The sequence below is a fragment of the Amphiprion ocellaris genome, chromosome 17 (genome assembly GCF_022539595.1).
Source record: "Amphiprion ocellaris isolate individual 3 ecotype Okinawa chromosome 17, ASM2253959v1, whole genome shotgun sequence".
In the NCBI taxonomy this organism is placed as follows: Eukaryota; Metazoa; Chordata; class Actinopteri; family Pomacentridae; genus Amphiprion; species Amphiprion ocellaris.
Window position 1 is genome coordinate 14,480,154 of NC_072782.1, and position 19,410 is coordinate 14,499,563.

The window sequence follows — 19,410 nt, forward strand, 5'->3', positions numbered from 1 at the left end:
AATTTCATTTAGTATTCTATAGATTTTAAAATTAGAATAGTTTTTATAGCATATGTACTGTACAGCAAGATTTTCAGAGTATATACTAACCTTTATTGTTAATGTTACTAAACCTGCCTTTTTGTCATTTTATGTTGTTGTATGTAAGCTGCTGAACGCCTGAATTTCCCTCGGGATTAATAAAGTATCTATCTATCTATCTATCTATCTATCTATCTATCTATCTATCTGCTTCGTGGGTCAGATGTGATTTTTTATGTTGTTAAATGAATGAGATAAAAAGTGGAGAGCATAGAGAGAAAATGAGAAAAATAAACAACAGAAGCCTTTAATACATGAACGGAGACCTAATTAACCTTTATGAAGTGTTTTTACCCTGATGTACCATCTCACTTTGCATATTTCCATTAATTGAAATAACTTGTGTTGGAGTTCTCACAATCTAAACACTGCTGGTTTGGGCTGAGGCTCCACTCCCAAACGGTGAATTCTCTGGTCGAGGGATCAGTAAAGTTCATCTTATCGTATCCCAGCACCGCCTCTGGGTGTGAGAGCAGCATCTGTCAGTGATGAGAGGAAAGTTGTGCAGCTTCGGTCTCCTTCCGTCTGCAGTGGGAGAGGCGGCGTGACGTCAGCGAGTGGTGCAGGAAGAGGGGAGACAGAAATGAGGGAGACGTCGGAGAGAGACACCACAAACACCACGACAAGGTAAATCCTACCAAAGCTGGCCTCACACTGTACCATGTCGGCTTAGTTAACACCGTCGTCACATCGGCGGGATGTCGTTTGTATAGAATGACCGTTATTGAAAGGCGCGTTTACGCAACGGACCGTTGCGCAAAATGGTGTTTTCGTGCCATAATATTTACGTTTTACTGCCGTGTACGCTCACGACTTCAGGTGAATACTGGATTAAATGCATCCAGCGATTGGATAAGCGTGCACTTGCGATATTTTCTAACCGCTTGTCTGTGCATGTTAAATAGCACCCGAAAGGACGCGCAGTTAAATGCAGTGAGTTGGATTTTAACGCATGTGTCTCTTCTGTAAGGTATGATGAGCCGCAGCCCGAGTGCTGGCACTGATAAGAAAGCATGGGGCTCCGGCTCACTGGCAAGGTAAGACAGGCCGAACCACATGAAGGTGTGGCACTTGCACCTCAGACCCTTCATCATCATCATTAGTGCAGCCATGCATGTGGAGAGCACAGGTCCTTATTCAACATCTGTGAGCACTGTATGAAAACTTGGGCACCCACAAGTGGAGGCTGGTGTGTAAACAGATTTAGTAAAGCTCAATATGTCTTCACTGACCAATACCTTGAATGAACTCTTATTGGCTTAAGGTTATATATTAACATGCAACAAAACATTAATAAATGCCTGTGTTTAAATTAGAAGCTGATCCCTACTGGATTTTTGGGGCCAATACTGACAGGGAATTCTGTTCATGTGAAGTATGTTAAGTTATACTGACAAGGGGAAATTATGGGGTGATTGTTTATTAATTTTACAGCAATGTATTTCACAAAGACACCCCTTGACTCCGCACCACCATCTGCTAAACTGTGATGTTTACTCGCTAAACAATGTAGTCAGTTATCTGTTTCTCAAACTATTCAGCTACTTACCATGAGGACAAAGCTTGACTAGCTGGCAGAATTAGCTTCGCTGTGGTCTGTTCTCCGCTACATGTGCTGCAGACAGTGCTGAGAATATTGCCAACTATGAATTCGTAAATAGATTTTGTTTATACGTTTCTGTAGTTATATTGAAAAAGAAAAACAATGGGGTAATCGTTTATTACTGTTACAGCCACATAATTCACAGCCTAGTCAGCAGCTTACTGTGAAGACACCACTTTACTCCGCACCATCATCTGCTTCACTGTGATGTTTACTCACTACACAATGGTGTTAATTATCTGTTTCACAAAACTATTCAGCAACTTACCTGAATAGTTGAGGACAAAGCTCGACTTGCCGGCAGAATTAGCTTAGCTGTGGTCTGTTCTCCGCTACATGTGCTGCAGACAGTGCTGAGAGTATTGCCAACATTGAATTCGTAAGTAGATATTGTTTATATAGTTATATTGAAAAAGAAAAACAATGGGGTCATCGTTTATTACTTTTACAGCCACGTAATTCACAGCCTAGTTAGCAGCTTACTGTGAAGACACCACTTTACTCCGCACCACCATCTGCTTAGCTGTGATGTTTACTCAATAAACAATGGAGTTAGTTATCTGTTTCACAAACTATTCAGCAACTTACCTGAATAGTTGAGGACAAAGCTCGACTTGCAGGCAGCTTAACTGTGGTCTGTTCTCCACTACATGTGCTGCAGACAGTGCTGAGAATATTGCCAACTATGAATTCGGAAGTAGATTTTGTTTATACGTTTATGTAGTTGTATTGAAAAACAATGTGGTCATCGTTTATTATTTTTACAGCCACGTGATTCGCAGCCTAGGTAGCAGCTTACTTTGAAGACACCACTTTACTCCGCACCACAATCTGCTTAGCTCTGCTACATGAGCTGCATACAGTGCAGAGAGTTGTAAATAATGGAATCAGTTATTGTTTTTATATAGTAAGTAAGTTATCTGTTATACAACTAGTTAGCAAACAAAGCAGGACTCTCCAGCACCTTCGACTCAGCTGTGATATGTACTCTGCTGCATGTGCTGCTGAAAGTGCCAAAAGTGTTGAAAACAGTGGAGTCAGAGTACGATCTGCTGGAAAAACTGTGTGAGGACATCGTTTTTAAATTACCCGAAGCATGTTTTATTGTATGGTGTACAAAAGTTTTTGCATATGTTGTGCAAAAAATGTGACATACAATGTCAATATTGGTCAAATGATATCTCAGCTCTAATTTTAATGTTAAGTTTACATTAATTGTTATGTACTTTCTTGAAGTAAAACTACTGGTACAATGCCATGAAATTCTTTAAGTACCCAGAAAACAAAAGTTGTTTAATAATTTATCATTGATTTGTGGTCAGAAAGGTTGATTTTTGGTTAAGATTAAAAAGCAAAGACGGATCAGACTTTTAATAGATTAAATGTTGAAACAATGCAATTGAGTCACTGTGTAAAATGGATCCCATGACTGTTATAAATCATTTAATTATCAATCGTGCATTCAAGATTAAGTAGCCCTTTGAGGTTGGCTGAAGTTTTAATTGATTGCCTTTGTGGCTCAGTAAACAGCAGAGGATTTTACACAGCGACTAAATTGATATTGTTCCATTGCTTGTTGCTTTAAAATGTTGAGTTGACCTTCATTTAAGAAAAGGAAAAACTACACATTTGAGAAGCTATAACTATGAAAAATTCATAATGAAATTAGTAGTTGTAGCTGATAAATAAATGTAGAGGTGTAAAAAAAAAAAAAAAAAAATAATTCCCTAAGAAATGTTGAGTACATTGAAATACTCCAAGTAAAAGATGTCCTCAAATTTGCATTGAAGTAAATGTACTGTGTCACATTTCACCTCTCTCATGGACCCTGCAGGGACAGCAGAGCCATAGGATGGTGATCTTCGCTGCCATCATCATCCTGATGACACTCCTCATCCTGTATGGCTCCAACAACGTCAACGAGGCCACCTATACTCCCTTCCATGTGGCTACAAATCATGCCATCAAGACTACAGACCTGAAGAAATGGTCCGGGAGAGATGGTTATGTACCATTTTATGGGAACAAGGTAGGCCACGTACAAAACAAATGCTGCAGCTCTACACAAACATTCAAATTACTGTATGTTAATGTGGGGAAAAACAAGGTTTTACACAAGGACAGAGTTTGCTTACAGAGTGATCTGTTGCTATCAACACCATGGAGGAGTGGAACAAAGGTGTTGTGCATGTGTTGCTGCTGCAGTGGGCAACCATCCGTGTTAGCTGGAAGTTAACTTCAGGTTTCTAAATATAGCAGGAAGTCAATAAACCACATACAGCTCAGTTGTGTTTGCCAGCCTGTGCTGTGAACATTGTGTAGCCAAACATCCCACTCGGTATCAATAAAAGGCAACTACCTTGGACCTTATCATCATATCAGCAAGTAGCTGCAGCTTCTGTAAGACTATCAAGTGGAAATTTAAAATATATTCTATACTCAGAGATTAGTCACACTCAACCGGACAGAGAGAACGTGAAGGTGAGCTGTTAGATTAGTGAGGTTTCCATCCATCCGTGTGAGTCACATAAGACCTTCTTCCTGTTTCTCGGTGCACTTCTGTCTACAGTGTTTGCTTGTCTTTATTATATCCGTCATTATATATGCGCTTAAACTTAAGGTAAATAACTGCAGTTAGTGATGAGTCCAAGTGCAATATCTAAATCGCAGTTGCTACAATTTTATGGTAAAGGTTAAATGAGTCACAATAAAATTACAAAAAAAAACATTGTCTTGCCACAGAGATGCTCATAAATCAGATTGTCCAGCCACAAAGGAACATGCTTATTTGGTTTTGAGTGCAGCAAAAATCACATGATCATGTTTATATGTTTTAGTGGAAATAAAATGAAATAAAGACAACAATCAAATTTAAAAAAAAAAAAATTAAGCCCTAGATTATACTAGACGCTTAAAAATGACAACCTGGACTCAGTGAGTTGGAGGTTCCTGTACAAGGTTCTTGAGAGATTTGGGTTTCATCAAAATGTATTAATGGAACTGGTACTCTATACAACAGCCCAGCTGCTAGGATAAAAATAAATGGATACTTGTCAGACAGGATTAAATTGGGGAGAAGCACAAGGCAAGGATGTGGTTTGTCACCACTGCTTTTTGCACTCTTCATAGAACCGCTTGCCCAATGGATAAGACAGACCGAACGTATTCAAGGTATTACTATAAACAGCGAACAACATAAAATTGCATTATAGGCAGATGATGTCTGGGTGTACCTAAGCCAACCCTCCACTTCATTTCCAGAATCATTTAAAATTTTGCAAACCTTAGGAAAATACTCAGGATATAAAATAAATGCTATGAAAACCCAAATTCTGATGTTGAACTATAATCCATCAAAACAACTCCAAGATAAATTTGTTTAAATTGGGACCAGACCACACTGAAATATTTAGGTATCACTACCCAAAGACTGCACCACATTTGCAAAGATTAATTATGACCCTCTCATGACAAAAATAAAATCAGACATACAAACATGGAACTCTAACTCGTTTTTGAACTTTACTCCAAGAATTGAATCTGTCAAGATAAATGTACTCCCAAGACTTTTGTTTCTGTTTCAAGCCCTCCAAGTTGCAATTTCTGCAAAACAATTGTCAAAATGAGACAAATTAATAGGTTCTAGGTTAATCTGGCAAGGAAAAAAAAACACAGAATAAGGTTCAAAACCCTGCAGCTCTTGAAGGAGGAGGGAGATATGGCTGCACCAAACTTGAAAGACTATTACTATTCAGCCCAAATTAAGCCACTAATAAACCTGTGCAATAAAGACCACAAAGCCAGGTGGAACCACCCCCCAATTTATGCAATACTAGGCAATAGTAACGTTGGAAAACTTATAAACAAAGTCCAAAATCCATGGATAAAATCTCAACTTAAAATTTGGATCTCTGCCAAAGAAGAATATGATTTACGTGACAAGCTAAAAATAATAAGATGGTGTGTGTACGACCCTGATTTCAAACCTAACCAAATGAATGCAAGATTTAAAACTTGGATAAACAAAGGGATCACAACATTTTACTCAATTACAGATGAGGGACAAATAAAAGATTTTCAAACATTAAAAGACAGTATACTCTAGAGAAACAAGACTTTTACAGATACCTACATATACGGCATTACTATGACCAAGTTATTAAAAGTCCTCAACCCGAGGAAAGAGGACCCTAAATGTTGGAGACTTTGCGGGAGTCAGGATGTAAACCACTGGCAAGTTTTTTTGGGAATGTCCAGCTATAAAAAAAAATTCTACATAGAGATACACAAAACTATGGAAGAAGTATTCAACATTAAAATACCGTTGCAGGTTAAAACTCTCATCTTAGGAAATGCTGATCTACAATGGGATTTATATGTGCAGCTGTCACAACCACACCATACATAGATAACGAATTTGTGCATCCTTTGTGGATGGGGGGAGAAAGCTGGAGGAATACTACTTGGCCTTTATTAAAAAAGGGACACTTTTGGTTTTCTATTATTTATTAGTTTATTGATTTTTTTTTTTATCATAATGGATAAAGCAATACAAGGACCCTGTTTCCAGGCACTTTTGTCAATGTACATCCCTTTGCTAACTTTGGAAAATAGGTTTTTTTTATGACTTGTTTGAAATTATCAAAAAAGAGAGGAAAAGGATAAAGAGAAGAAAAGAGATTCAAGTTGTGCTCTACATGTTGAATACTTGTGAAAAGCTAGGTTTGAGTGTTCTTGAAGTGTATTTTGTTGTCCTTTGAAAATAAAGAACTGAAAAAATACAACCTGATGCTGAAAATAAAAACCTCCTGTCACATTTCTACTCACTGTGGGCTAATTTTTCATGGAAACAGCCCAAACATGGCTTGGGTTCATGGTTCAAAGTGTTAAATGACCCGTGTTAACCCTGTATTCCCAGGCATGTTGACTAGTTTCATCTCTGATTTGATAGTTTCTCGCAAGCTCTGTTCACTCAGTTAATATAAATATTAAATCAAAGTTTATGCTTTAGAAAATGAATGCAAAATAAGGGTGTGTGGACAACTTGTCACTTCTTCAGTCTATACACTTTCTACATCACTATTATTGGTAGTAAATGATTGTTTTAATACATAAAAGCTTCTTTAAAAGCTTCATGTTGTCTTTCCTTCCCAGACTATGAATCTGCACTGCCATAACTGTGCGCTGGTCACGAGCTCCAGCCATGTCCTGGGTAGTCGAGCAGGAGAGGAGATCGACCATACAGAGTGTGTTATTCGCATGAACGACGCCCCCACGTTGGGCTACGGCTCTGATGTGGGAAACCGAACGACTCTGAGGGTCGTAGCACACTCCAGTGTGTTCAGGGTGGTCCGAAGGCCCAATGAGTTTGTCTCCCGCACAGACAGCAACCCTGTAATGATCTTCTGGGGACCCCCGAACAAGATTGGGAAGGAGGCCAAAGGAACCTTGTATAGGTTGATCCAGAGATTCAGCATGACCTACAGCAACTTGTCTTGTTTCAGTGTCGCATCGAGCAAGATGCGCAGATTTGACAATCTGTTTCACAGAGAAACAGGACGAGATAGGTGAGGATTAATGGAGCTGGTATGATGTTAATTGCATCTTTTTGTTTGTCACTTCCATATTAGATAAATGTCGCACTCACAAACTTTTTTTTTTTTCTGCTCAGGCAAAAATCTCACTCATGGTTGAGCACAGGCTGGTTCACAATGGTCATAGCCATTGAGATTTGTGACAACATCAAAGTATATGGGATGGTTCCACCCAATCACTGCGGGTGAGTATGAAGCTCGAACTGATCAGCCCAAATTACAGGGAAAACCAGTTTCTGAATATTAAAATGAACCTTTTGCCAGCAGAAAACCTGGATCCAAGAAGATGCCGTACCACTACTACAAACCCAGGGGGTCTGATGAATGTGTAACATACATACAGAATGAGAGCAGCCGAAGAGGAAACCACCACCGCTTTATCACAGAAAAACAGGTGTTTGCACGCTGGGCAAAGCAATACAACATCACCTTCACTCATCCAAAATGGTGAAAAGACAGAGATGTCTGCATTCACAGGAGTCGGAGTGAGCACTATGGGCTGGATTTCACTGCAACTTCCCCAAATGTGACGTTAACTGGCCTCACACTGGATGACGACTACTTTCAGGAACTGCCACTGGGGTAATAAAAGCATTTGGAAAAGTCTAAAATTGGACCTAATGACTAAGGAGAGATATGGGAATGTTTTCTGTTGCAGACAAGTGTGGAAACTCATTTTGAGAGGTTTCTGAAGTACTGCGTATATTCCACATTGATTTGTGGGCGTAATCTGGCAAGTGTTTTTGTAAATAGAAAATGAATTTAAAAAAGATTTTTTTACATCTTTATAATATTTTTGTTATGTGCTGAAAATGACGTTATGTTTCCCATGCTGAGGAGGGGTCACATCAGCAGGCACCTCTAAATAAGTGGCCTACAAAACAGACTCTAAATAGCTCTTATATGTCTATTACACAGAGATGATATTCAGCAGACTGTGCAGCCAGAGCCAGCAAACCACTAATTCAGTCTACAAATAATCTACTGGGCCTTTTGATACAGTACAGAAGCAGTTCCTGAACCAATACCAAAACAGTATTTTAACTTAATTTGAATATATATAATTTAATGTATCAGTTGCATGTTTTATGTCTAAACGCAAAGCAGCCAGACAGTAACTAAACATGTGTCTGAACTGTGATTTAAATCAGGAAACAGCAGATTCAGTGCCAGCTTATAGTATTATACAGGTTTTTTTGTTTGTTTTTCTTAACTCGGTGCTGCATGTGCATTCTGACTAGTACCCAAAACATTGGCAAAGTTAACCTCTGGTCAAAAGATGTCATATGAAGTGTTGAAGAGATTTTATCTGTGTTGAGTTAACATTGACGAAACAAGACATAAGTATTGGACATATCCAGCTTGCATAAATTATACAGCACTAAAATTTTTTTCTAGAAACACCGTCACATTATGCAGAGTTCTTTGGTTATTTTTGGTCGGTTCATCTAAAAACATAGTGATATAGTGAAGATACTACTACAGCATCATAACAAGAAAATTTGATCCTTAACCCTTTTACTTTAGTGGCATTGCAATGCATGCAGACTCATTTCAAACTGTCCCCAGAATGCATCCTGGTTGTTCTATGATTCAAAGATCAGTTGAAGTGGAGAAGGGTGCAGTTACTTAAAAATGTGCTGCTTTTCGCAAATAAATAGTCTGCAAAAATATTTCTTGACAGCATTTGTGCTCAGGAGATGCTATTATCACTGTGCACGCAATGTGCTTCAGTTTAGTTATGATTGGAAGCCTGCACTGTTTATTTGAAATAACTGGTCGATAATTAAAGGGGAGAAAATACAGTTTAACCAAGCTTAAATTGCCTGCTATTGAGATAACATCCGGAAACATTAAAACGACTGAATTTTATATAATGCAAATTTTGTACCACATTCAGCATCTTTAACACAGAAGGGGACATACTAAACTACAGTTTTGTGGGTATACAGTAGGCTCAAAACAAAAACACAAACTGATTAAAGCTATCATGAAGTAGGATTTCCTGCAGGGGACTATTGTATTAGACTACATGAGTTTTCACACGCTGCACCTAATGCTAAGCTTATTGACAAGGACACATTGTTGCCTCACAGATACCCTAAAACAACACTGCAGGCTAATTTTAGTCCTCTGAACCCCAAGTGATTTCTGGCAGTTTTTTTTTATCTCTTCACATTTTTACTCACTGTGGGCTCATTTTTCATTGCAATGTAAAGTTCTGCACTTCTATGTAAACAGAACAACCATGAGAAGAAGCAGAAAGAACTCAAAAATGTGCAGCACAACAAGGTCATAATGCTATAAATTATATATTTAAAAAAAAACACAAAAATTATTGTACAACATTTTTCCAAGTTACCACAGGTGCTACCAATACTTAAACAGAACTGGTGTTGTGCATACTATAGATATTTTACTTTTTATATTTTTAATTTGCTAGCATACTTGCACTTGAGCCAAAAAGTCCCTGAACTTTTTTCACTTTTTTTAAAAATTTATTTTTTTTTACTGAATCTGTTAAGAACCAGATTTCATGTCTTTCAAACCTGCCAGTCAGTTTTGGGGTTCAGAGGGTTAACCTGAGAGAATGAAAAGTTAATATGAAGGTTTGATATATGCAGCATGCTTTGCTGATGGAATGTGATTGCACCGGAAAGACATTTTGAGAGCCGTAAAGTCATTAAGCGTCCCGCTAGAAAATGTTCCAATTTTTAAATAAGCAGATGGGCCACTTTCTCTTCAATGTACTTGACCTATTTGTCCAAAAACCTGGAACTTAAACACAGAAGTTCAATGCCATTTGTTTATCCATGTTGTGTTGCTCTCAACACCATTTTTCATGAAAAATTCTGTACCGTATATCAAAAAACAAGTCAAGTCAGTTCAAGCATGTGGGATAGAGTTTGTATTTAAATATGTACAATTTGTTGAGTCATTTAGAAACAAAGAAGATGAGCTAACATCAAAGCACTAATGGGTTATTATTGTGTTTACTAGAGGCAATGCCAAAAACTCCAGTTATGGACAACCTCAAGGTAAATACCAGTTAGATGATTCATTTGCCAGCATGTCTTTCTTTACTTTGCTCCGTCGCTAGTTCTTTAATTAAACATTGGAAACACCTGAAAAGGCAGCTGAGATCTTCTGCCTCAGCCCTGCCATGGAAATTAAGATGGCCTCCTGTTGACAACACAAAGGAAACAGTTTAATGTACACACTGGTGAGAACCAGCAACTTGCAGAGCATTTTTACTGTACAAACAATGCCAATCTGTCTTGTCACACAATGCTTTAAGAACAGATACTGTATGTTTGTCCTCACCTCTGTACGAATAGTTCTGCTGCCCTGATCAGGGCATGTGTTGAGGTACAGGTCGAATAAAACACTGGGGTCAGACACATCCAGGTTTTGGTCAGCGTCTACGCTGGCTTCCAATCCCTGAAGACCTCCAAAAACGACCAAAAGATGTCTAAAAAGGGAATAATTCACTTTAGTTCTGTATCATTTAAGCAAAATGGTGCTTTGAGCTAAATACTAATGCCAGCATGCTTACATACACACAATAAAAATGACAACGTGCAAATCTTTTTAAGAATATGGCAACAATGTTTAGTATCTTAATTTAGCATGTAAGGATGCAAACAATTAAAGATATTTCAAGGATTGGAAGTATACTGAAATACTGACCTAATGATTTCATTTGTTCTGAACCTACTTGAATGGCGACAGTGTTGATTGGTCCATGTTGCTGCCTCTCTCTGATGTGCCAATAGTCAGATCGTATCCTTCTTTATACGGACTTTCTGTGAAAACTGAACCTGCATCAAAGAAAAACAGCAGCAGCAAAAAGGCATTAACGGGAGTGTAATGCCTTTTGAGAACCAGGAGTGTAATAAGAAATGTGGGAATCTTACTGAGACAAGATGCCAGACGGACAGTGTACCCCCAGTAAAGACCTCCTTCAGTCCTGGGCACGTGAGGAGCCACAACGACACCTTTACATAGTTTGCTTTCTGCAGATGGTCAGACAGGCAAATGGACACAAACACACACTGAACTGATGTGCTATAGGATGTGATATAAAACATTTAAAACAATAGAAGCGATGGAAAGTTTGATGGAGAAAATTACCTTGACTCTGTGTCTTACTCAGCTGCACTGTGACTCGTAGTCCAGACTGCAGCTGTTTATCAATTCGAACCTCCTGGTAGAACAGAGGAACACAGTTAAGTCTATATTCTAATACAAATACTAATTACACACGAAAGAGTGCTGCCCATATTTGAGTCATGCTCACCTTTCTCATGCCACAGTTGACTAATGAACCCTTCCCCTGTTTGGGCGTTCTGTCGAGGACTATTCCTTCCCTGTATTTGGATTCCTCATCTATCCTCATGTGGTGAGGACTGTCTAAGGGGTTAAGCAAGCCTAGGAGAAAAAAGACAGTTGACTTAAAAATGTGTCCTGTTACCACCTGACTGCTATTGGTCCTAAGCAATACAACTCTGTCACATCTGAACACGCACAATAATGTTTCTTTTTTTGACTCATGCACCTCAGCTCTTTTCAGACTCTGAATATTCAATGCTGCTGGCTTTGTCATTCAGATATAGGCCACTTTTACATTAATGTTCCTCATATCATTCGGACACACACCATACTGACTCACAGAGCCTCGACACGTTTTCAAGAGCACCTGAACAGTATATCAAGTGATTCAATTCAATTCAATTTTATTTATATAGCGCCAATTACAGTCAAATTGTCTCGAGAGGCTTTACAGAACCAATATGCCTGAACCCCAGAGCAACCCAAAAGGCGACAGTGGCAAGGAAAACACCCTTTTAACAGGGAAAAATGCATAACACATAAAAATGATCTCATAAAAAAAAGGGCTGAATACAAACTTACAGCACATACGGAAAAGCTGCATTTATTTATGATTTTCTAAACCCTGAAACTTCTATGTTTGATGATATCCTAGCTACTGCTTTAGTAATTGAAAAATAACAGCTGCAACGGAGCTCAGGACCCAAACTGATGTGCTGCTATGTAACAAATGATTTAACTGCAGGCTATAAACTGAGACAGCTCACCTGTCTCAGAAGAAAGGTACACAGTGTAATGCATAACTGTGCACAGCTTTCTCTCTTTTCAGACATTTATATGGATTCTGCTGCTGTTTGATGCTGCAGGTATTTAATATATACTCAGAGGTAAGACTCCTACATACAGCTGGAAGCAACAAATCGAACTTTAGCTCCTGATAATGGTTTGTGAAAAACCATTGGTGCTGGTGGGTCTCATTAATCTGACCTGCTCCGTCTTCATCATTCAGTAAGTCACTTATGCTGGGTGGTGCTTAGACTTGCCATGTTGGAACGAATACAAAAATGATACTGGGTGTTACCTGGTAAAATTAACATGAAGCCATCATATAGATGCCATAAGATCAATGCAAGAGGAGTGCATGTGTAAAAGGTGCTGAACAGGGTTCTTATAATTCAGTGTCTCATTTAGTCCAAGTGTTTCGATATAATTGTTTTCAAATTACCTGCATACTGTAAATCTGGGTGTTTTGGGAAAAACCACTTGCGCAGATACCTGTTGGAGAACAGAAGCTGTGATCTCAGCCTGATAACATGGACTAGTGATACTGATAATGGTGATCTGATTTTCTCTATACTAACTGCGGACATTCCAGGTACTGAAGTATTCTGGCAAGCTGAATACAAGCGTGCCCCTTCTTCCCAACACCTTTAAATTCTCCTTCAACACTCCTGTAGAACAAAGACAAAAGGCAAAATCTTTCCACTTAGCTTTTCTGATGGTTTTGAGATTGTTTACCAAGAAGCTGTGCCTTATAGATAGCTTACTTGACATCTTCTCCTTGTTCATCAAACACAATTATCTCATCAATGCTGAACACAACGCAGGCTCGAGCGATCTGTCCGGCCAGGTACGTACGAAGTTCAGGTGACTGAGCGTTGTCCAGGACAGAACCTGGCAGAGCTACACTTACAGTGTAAGTTGGACCTAAAAAAAAACACATCATTCATTCCAGCAGTCAATTTACAATGATACAAACTAAAAAAAAACAATTCACAAGATGACAACAAAAAGGTACCTTTTTTGTTCTGGCTTTGTTCAAGTTCTGCTCTCTCTGCAGCATCCTGCTGTTTCTGCTTTTCCAACTGTTTGATCAGCTTGGCTTCTTTCCTTTGCTTCTTAGCCTCGTTCTCTGTTATTCAGGATGAATCAATGGCACTGGTAAGGAACTCAAATGTATATAGAGAGACTGGTGGTATACACAATTAAATAGCATTTAAAATGCAATAATTGTGGAAGTAATTATTTACTGGTATCAATTTCTGTACTTGTATTCACTCCACAAATGCATAGAAAATCTTCTCTGATCCATTTTGTTCATACAAGTTTGTACTCCATTTCCCTATTACTCAACACCTTTCTCCATATTATAATTTTAAAAAAAATTAAAACCAGTTCAATCTTCCCAACTGGGAGTGCAGTTTATCATTCACTGGCATGATAAAGACCAATAACTGGTTATCAGCAAAATAAAATACTCTATGTATATAGTTAAATTTGCAACATGAGGCTAGTACTGTACAATAAATCCTTTAAGCATCATCATAGTGATGTGTGCAATAGCCACATCAGTTTAATGTGAAGTAATACATTTATCTCAAACACATCGCGCTCAAGGGCTGTTTGGAAAAAGAGATTTTTAAGAAAGGAACAGGAAGAAAACACTGAAGAGAAAGATTTGGTTGCAAAAAAAGAAACAGAACACTGTTTTTATGGAAATATTTCTGCTAGACTCTCTCTGCATCTGTGCTTGACAGTGCAGAGAAAAACAGCTGACCAAGGAAGCAGCGTGAACATGTGTGTGAAACAAGGACTTTGTACTGCTTCTTTCTTTCTGAGTGATCACAGCGCGGACACTGCTTTTAACTAACATATTGTGAGTTTGTCAGACAACGTGGTAAAAAAAAATTGTAGTCAAGCAATGCAGAGTAGCAGCTTGGATATGGCTCTGAAGTAGCTCAAAAGTTAACAGGCAGTCTTGCATTTCAGTCACTATTTCATACTCATTCCTTTGTCTGACAACACAGAGAGAAAAATGGGTGAATGAGAACAGCTTTATTTGGAATTCGGCTAAATTAAAATGCAGTATATGTGAGCACACAGAGCAGAAGAGAAGTAGACAGATGTGTACACTGGCTGAATGTAAGTTATACTGAAACACAACAGGCTACATGAAAATACAGCAATCCACCCAGTGCTTGTTTATTAATTTCAAATTGGTCTTAAAATTTCCACCATCTCTCAATGTCCCTTGGCATTATAATGTCCACACAGCTGTGAATAGTGAGTAGACAATGAAGGCTAATGCTAACGTTTCCCCACATTAGTCTTGCACATTCTCAAACATGGACGCTTTAATACACTCATTTTTTTCCGTTTTGACGAAAATAAATAAATATACATAATATAACTTAGCTAGCTATGAAACCAACTTGGCTGCAGGCATGGACCTGAAAGCTAAATGAAGCTAGCTTAGCTGTTTACTCACTTTCTGCTCTCCGTTTCTTCCAGTCCACCCGCTCCTCAGGCTGAAAACAATAACAAGCGCATTACAGACGGTATGGATAAAGTCACACTGCCATTTTCATGTACAACAATACTGTAATAGTACCTGAGAGGACACAAGTTTGGGTCTCTTTAATGCTACGCCAGCAGACATTTTTACACGCACCAACACGTGAGGCTTATTTTCTTCCAGGTCGATATGTGCCTTTCAAAATAAAAGTCGAAGGAAGTACGGTTTTGTTAATTTATTGCCGTTTAATTTTTTTTTTTTTAAATTATGCAATAAAGGTTTCTCGAAATAAACATGACAGAAACAGAAGCCACCCTATAGTAAATTAATCATCTTGTGGAAATAGTCCATTTAAAAGTAATAAAAGAAAAACTACTCATTTAATTGTTATATTTATTTATAGTGTTTTTTTTCAGAATTTAGTGATATGTTGATACCTGTTGGGACTATTTATAATAGAGACCTTCAGAGATCTTCATAGTTATAATTAAAACCAACTGATGCTGTGGACAGTCTAAAAGGTAAAGGATACTTTTGTGTACTTAAGTTACATTAGAGTAAAAAAAAAGGCTATACTATATATGTAAACAGTTTACAGGCTACAATCATTAAATTATGAGTAAAGCAACAATAATACCACAAATAACTGGTTAATTATGATGTTGTACATAAAAACATGAACAATATTACAGGATTACCTGTGTCCTGAATTGTGTAGAAAAAATAAAGAAAATGTAATGTATGCATAACTTGTAAAAACTCCGATATTTTAAAAATCAATACTTACCAATACAATGCTAGATAAAATGAAAAAGCTGCAGATACTATTGGTGCAAAGTGTCTGTTTCTTAACTGTGGTCAGCTTTGCCATTTAAAGACCCTAGAAGTTGTTTCTCATGGATTTTTCCAGACTAGACTTTTTTTCCACCCACAAAATATTAAATTTTATGATTTTGTTATGTGGGCTGCACAGTGGTGTAGTGGTTAGCACTTTCACCTTGCAGCGAGAAGATCCTTGGTTCAAGTCCCAGCCATCCTGGGACCTTTCTGCATGGAGTTTGCATGTTCTCCCTGTGCATGTGTGGGTTTACTCCAGCTTCCTTCCACAATCCAAAAACATGCTGAGGTTAATTGATTATTCTAAATTGTCTGTAGGTGTGAGAGTGATTGTTTGTCTGTATATGTAGCCCTGTGATAGACTGGCGACCTGTCCAGGGTGTCCCCTGCCTTCACGCCGAGCCAGCTGGGATAGACTCCAGCAACCCCACGGCCCTAGTGAGGATTGAGCGGTGTATAGATGATGGATGGATGGATTTTTTTTGGCTTCATGTGTCTCTGCACAGTTTTAAATGCTTGTTTTTTTTTTTTTGTTTTTTTTTTACTGTCCACTGCAAAGAACGCTCTCCTGAAGTTGTAATAAGAAGAACCCTCAGCTGCATTAAATCAGACCGTTAGTATTTATACATGTACAATAAACATTGTAATTATTCAGTGAGATGGGTTTCAAAAAACGAAGGGGTAAAATTCTTGAAATCCTTTGTGTTGATGGAGAACATCTGTATAAAATAGTTTGGCTTTGCTTTTGTATAAACACATGCTGCTCTTCGAGGATATACATCTGTATATATGAGCAGAAAGATGGTTTAGACCCTGTCAGTCCCAGAAGAGGAACAGCTTAGGTTGCCACTGAGTTTTAACAAACATTAATGGCTCAGATGTTCTTTGGGTAGAAACCACCTTATTCTTTTTCATGTTTAAAAGCACAGGACACAGTTTTCTGACTGAATTTTATAGCTGTCTGTACAGCATATAAAGTCTTGTATAGCTCAGGTGCCAAAAGTTCAACTGTGTCAGAGTACTGCATATTATCCCTTACCAAACGCTCTTATCAGCACTTCCACATGAACTCCCATTGACCCTGCTTGTAAATATAACAAAATTTATTAATTTACTGTGGTAAACACTTTGTAAGGCTGCTGAAATGTAAAGAAAAAAAACTTCACTCACAAATCTACACAGAAATGAGCCCATTGGATAATTTTATGTTTAGATTTCTTAATGTTTGGCATATAATATGCTCATTCTGTTCTATACCTTACACAGACACCCAGGAATTATAATATGCAAATTCACTGACCAGGCAAGAGCCAAATAAAGAGTTAATGAGGCTACAGGGCACAGAGAAGTTACCTAGAACAATTTATGAAAGTTTTATTAAACTCTATGCTCAGTCTGATTCTGGACAAATATCCCTGCAGTTTAAATGTGACATACAGTAGAGGTGCATAATTTAATAATAGAAAAAAAATCAACTATACAGTTCCTTTGTAATTATTGCCAAGTTATTATGAGTTTCCTGAAAGTAGATGGTGTGTTTGCCAAAAACACAGAACACTGTCATATTTTTACTGAGGAAGCAGACCAAACCACTTTAAGAAGCCTGATAAAATCAACTACAGATGGACGGATTATGCCTCACAGCACGGCTAATTTTACTCTTGTTGACTCCACTTTCTCAAGATGTCCTCTGCTGCATCCAGCGTGGAGTCCTCCTGTTGGACAAAAATGGTGACTTTGATTAAAGAGAACTAACAAAAAGCAACATAGTGAGACATTCATGTCAGTTAATTACATGACAGAAACTCCTGTGGGACATGGATGCAGTTAATTATATTGGCAGGTGCCAATAAAACTCAGCAGACCCAAGGAATGTATTAAAATGTACAAGTGTTTACTGATGAGAAGCTTGATGAAGAGTCAAAGATGCCATGATACCGTATCCTTGTCATCCCAGTAATGAAATTCCTCTAAAAGTGTGTGTTACTCCTCACAGAGCTCATCTGGTTATTCTTTAGACATAAGACAGAGACCCAACAGCTCCACATGACCAAATGTCCTTGGGTGTAACAAACAACAATTGCTTACTTATAAATGGCCTGTGTGCAACCCTTAGGTTTCTAAGCTCTGACAATCATCAATTTAATCAGTGACTCTCTGGCCCATTTTCCAGAGCAGTTGTAGCAGAGAGTCCTTCACAGATAAGGTTGAATGTACCTTGACAAAACAGAATCTGATGTATTTGTCAAACTCCTTCCTGTGCTCTGGACTGTAGAATGCAGAGACGGGGATTGTCGCCAAACCCTGCAGGGGAAAAAAAGCCAAATTAAGTATGACAAGTTAAGAAAAGTCAAAAAGGAGGGAAAGTGAAAGACATTTTTAATACAGCATTGTTTGCCCAAATGAAAAGTGGCACAAAACATTTGTCCTACCTTCATTCCTTTATTCAAAGTAAACTACATCAACAATTTTGATGCAATCCTAAGTATTTACCTTCTCTTTAATTAGCCATTTAACAAATCGGAAGTCAAAGGGTTCATCTGTGTTGCTCTGGTCATTGAGGTTGACCTCTGTTAAAAAAAAAAAAAAATTCAAAAAAAATTCAATTCCGGTGCAGGAATGAATAGATGAGAATGAATGCAGCCAGTCCAGCTGATTGTTCATCACTTACTGACGGAGGAGATGTCAGTGATCATGAAATAGCCTCCCTCTGGCATGATGGGCTGTAAACCCATGCTCTGCAGACACAAGGCCAGCTTCTTTCTCTTGTGATGGAGCATGGCAGGAAGTTGCTTGAAGTAGCTCTCTGGGTTCCCAAACATCTCGTACTCTCTCTCAAATCCGTGAGCTACTGCCTCCTGTTGATGAGAGGGAGGGATGAAAAGTCGTATCTAAACTTGAATCAATAATTGGTTTAAATTTGACAAAGCAAAACATTTAAAATAATCAACAAATTAATAAAACATCTGTTCATTTACATATTCCATTAAACCATGTAAATTAAACAACATAGCGCCAATATTCTTTTCAAATTAAACCCTTAAACCTAGATTTTCCCTGTAAATGTACTTGGCTGGTTTTAATGGGTGGACTAAGCTCATCTTCCAGACAATTTTAGTGACAATGGTTGCATCACAATATTAAATGGTGCATCATGCCCATTTTCCTTTACCCTAAAGGCTAGCATGACATTTTGTAATCTTGGAGGCTCTGGGATTGAGATTATGAAATTATAAATGAATGAGGAACTTTTGTCTGTCTGTATATGTTTTCTCAACAACTGGTAATAAGATCCACTGTGTCCTTGGTGTGTGTATTGCTGGGGACCCGATTAAGAGCAGTGACAAGTTTAAAGAAGATAGCGGCCTTTTTGGGTCCGCAGTGGTCTTTTGGCTGCATGGAGTCTAAGTCACCCCTAAAGCTGGAGATGCACAACACTGCTAAAATGAGCAACATTTCTTACGCTTTGTCGAACCAGTCCTGAAAGATGACAAAATGGGAATGTTTTTTCAAGGTATTATGTGTTCACCTGAGCAGCTGTTGCACAGTGGTAAATAGAGTTTTGATGGATGGTTTTCATGTGTTTGATTAAATGCCCAGAGCTGATGACCCAGCCAACCTGAAAAAAGAAACACAATTAACATTTCTGCCTTCATATGTCTCCAGCA

At 38.2% G+C, this 19,410-nt stretch overlaps 4 protein-coding genes across 7 annotated transcripts in view; 1 reads left to right on the forward strand and 3 right to left on the reverse strand.

Moving 5' to 3' along the window:
• Nucleotides 1-19,410, reverse strand: part of rpl7a (ribosomal protein L7a) — a gene marked incomplete at its 5' end in the record, with an annotated part of 47,175 nt that overhangs the window by 10,382 nt on the left and 17,383 nt on the right. The window lies entirely within an intron of this gene.
• Nucleotides 500-10,961, forward strand: st6galnac6 (ST6 (alpha-N-acetyl-neuraminyl-2,3-beta-galactosyl-1,3)-N-acetylgalactosaminide alpha-2,6-sialyltransferase 6). 2 transcript variants are annotated; one of them, XM_023263447.3, is made up of 6 exons: nucleotides 500-708; nucleotides 1,052-1,118; nucleotides 3,519-3,713; nucleotides 6,839-7,251; nucleotides 7,356-7,463; nucleotides 7,543-10,961. In XM_023263447.3, the coding sequence occupies exons 2-6, from the start codon at nucleotides 1,095-1,097 to the stop codon at nucleotides 7,727-7,729; spliced, it is 927 nt and encodes a 308-aa protein (XP_023119215.1). In that variant the 5' UTR covers nucleotides 500-708; nucleotides 1,052-1,094; the 3' UTR covers nucleotides 7,730-10,961. The 2 variants fall into 2 exon arrangements, with proteins under 2 accessions (XP_023119215.1, XP_023119216.1); XM_023263448.3 differs by having other exon boundaries at nucleotides 520-708; nucleotides 7,546-10,961.
• Nucleotides 10,176-15,118, reverse strand: spout1 (SPOUT domain containing methyltransferase 1). Of its 3 annotated transcripts, XM_023263446.3 has the most exons (12): nucleotides 15,002-15,117; nucleotides 14,879-14,918; nucleotides 13,409-13,522; nucleotides 13,158-13,317; nucleotides 12,972-13,061; nucleotides 12,836-12,885; nucleotides 11,579-11,709; nucleotides 11,413-11,485; nucleotides 11,196-11,294; nucleotides 10,997-11,099; nucleotides 10,603-10,750; nucleotides 10,176-10,461 (listed from the first exon to the last, which is right to left on the reverse strand). In XM_023263446.3, the coding sequence occupies exons 1-12, from the start codon at nucleotides 15,047-15,049 to the stop codon at nucleotides 10,387-10,389; spliced, it is 1,131 nt and encodes a 376-aa protein (XP_023119214.2). In that variant the 5' UTR covers nucleotides 15,050-15,117; the 3' UTR covers nucleotides 10,176-10,386. The 3 variants fall into 3 exon arrangements, with proteins under 3 accessions (XP_023119214.2, XP_035800936.2, XP_035800937.2); XM_035945043.2 differs by having other exon boundaries at nucleotides 10,176-10,750; nucleotides 15,002-15,118; XM_035945044.2 differs by lacking the exon at nucleotides 10,176-10,461 and having other exon boundaries at nucleotides 10,615-10,750; nucleotides 10,969-11,099; nucleotides 15,002-15,118.
• The window catches only part of kyat1 (kynurenine aminotransferase 1), a 6,887-nt gene continuing 4,568 nt past the window's right edge, over nucleotides 17,092-19,410 (reverse strand). Inside the window, exons 9-13 of the mRNA XM_023263433.3 lie at nucleotides 19,272-19,361; nucleotides 18,414-18,600; nucleotides 18,236-18,312; nucleotides 17,960-18,046; nucleotides 17,092-17,457 (exon numbers count right to left, since the gene is read on the reverse strand). Of these exons, the coding sequence (XP_023119201.2) occupies nucleotides 17,398-17,457; nucleotides 17,960-18,046; nucleotides 18,236-18,312; nucleotides 18,414-18,600; nucleotides 19,272-19,361 (501 nt within the window). The 3' untranslated portion in view covers nucleotides 17,092-17,397. The remainder of the gene's footprint in view (nucleotides 17,458-17,959; nucleotides 18,047-18,235; nucleotides 18,313-18,413; nucleotides 18,601-19,271; nucleotides 19,362-19,410) is intronic.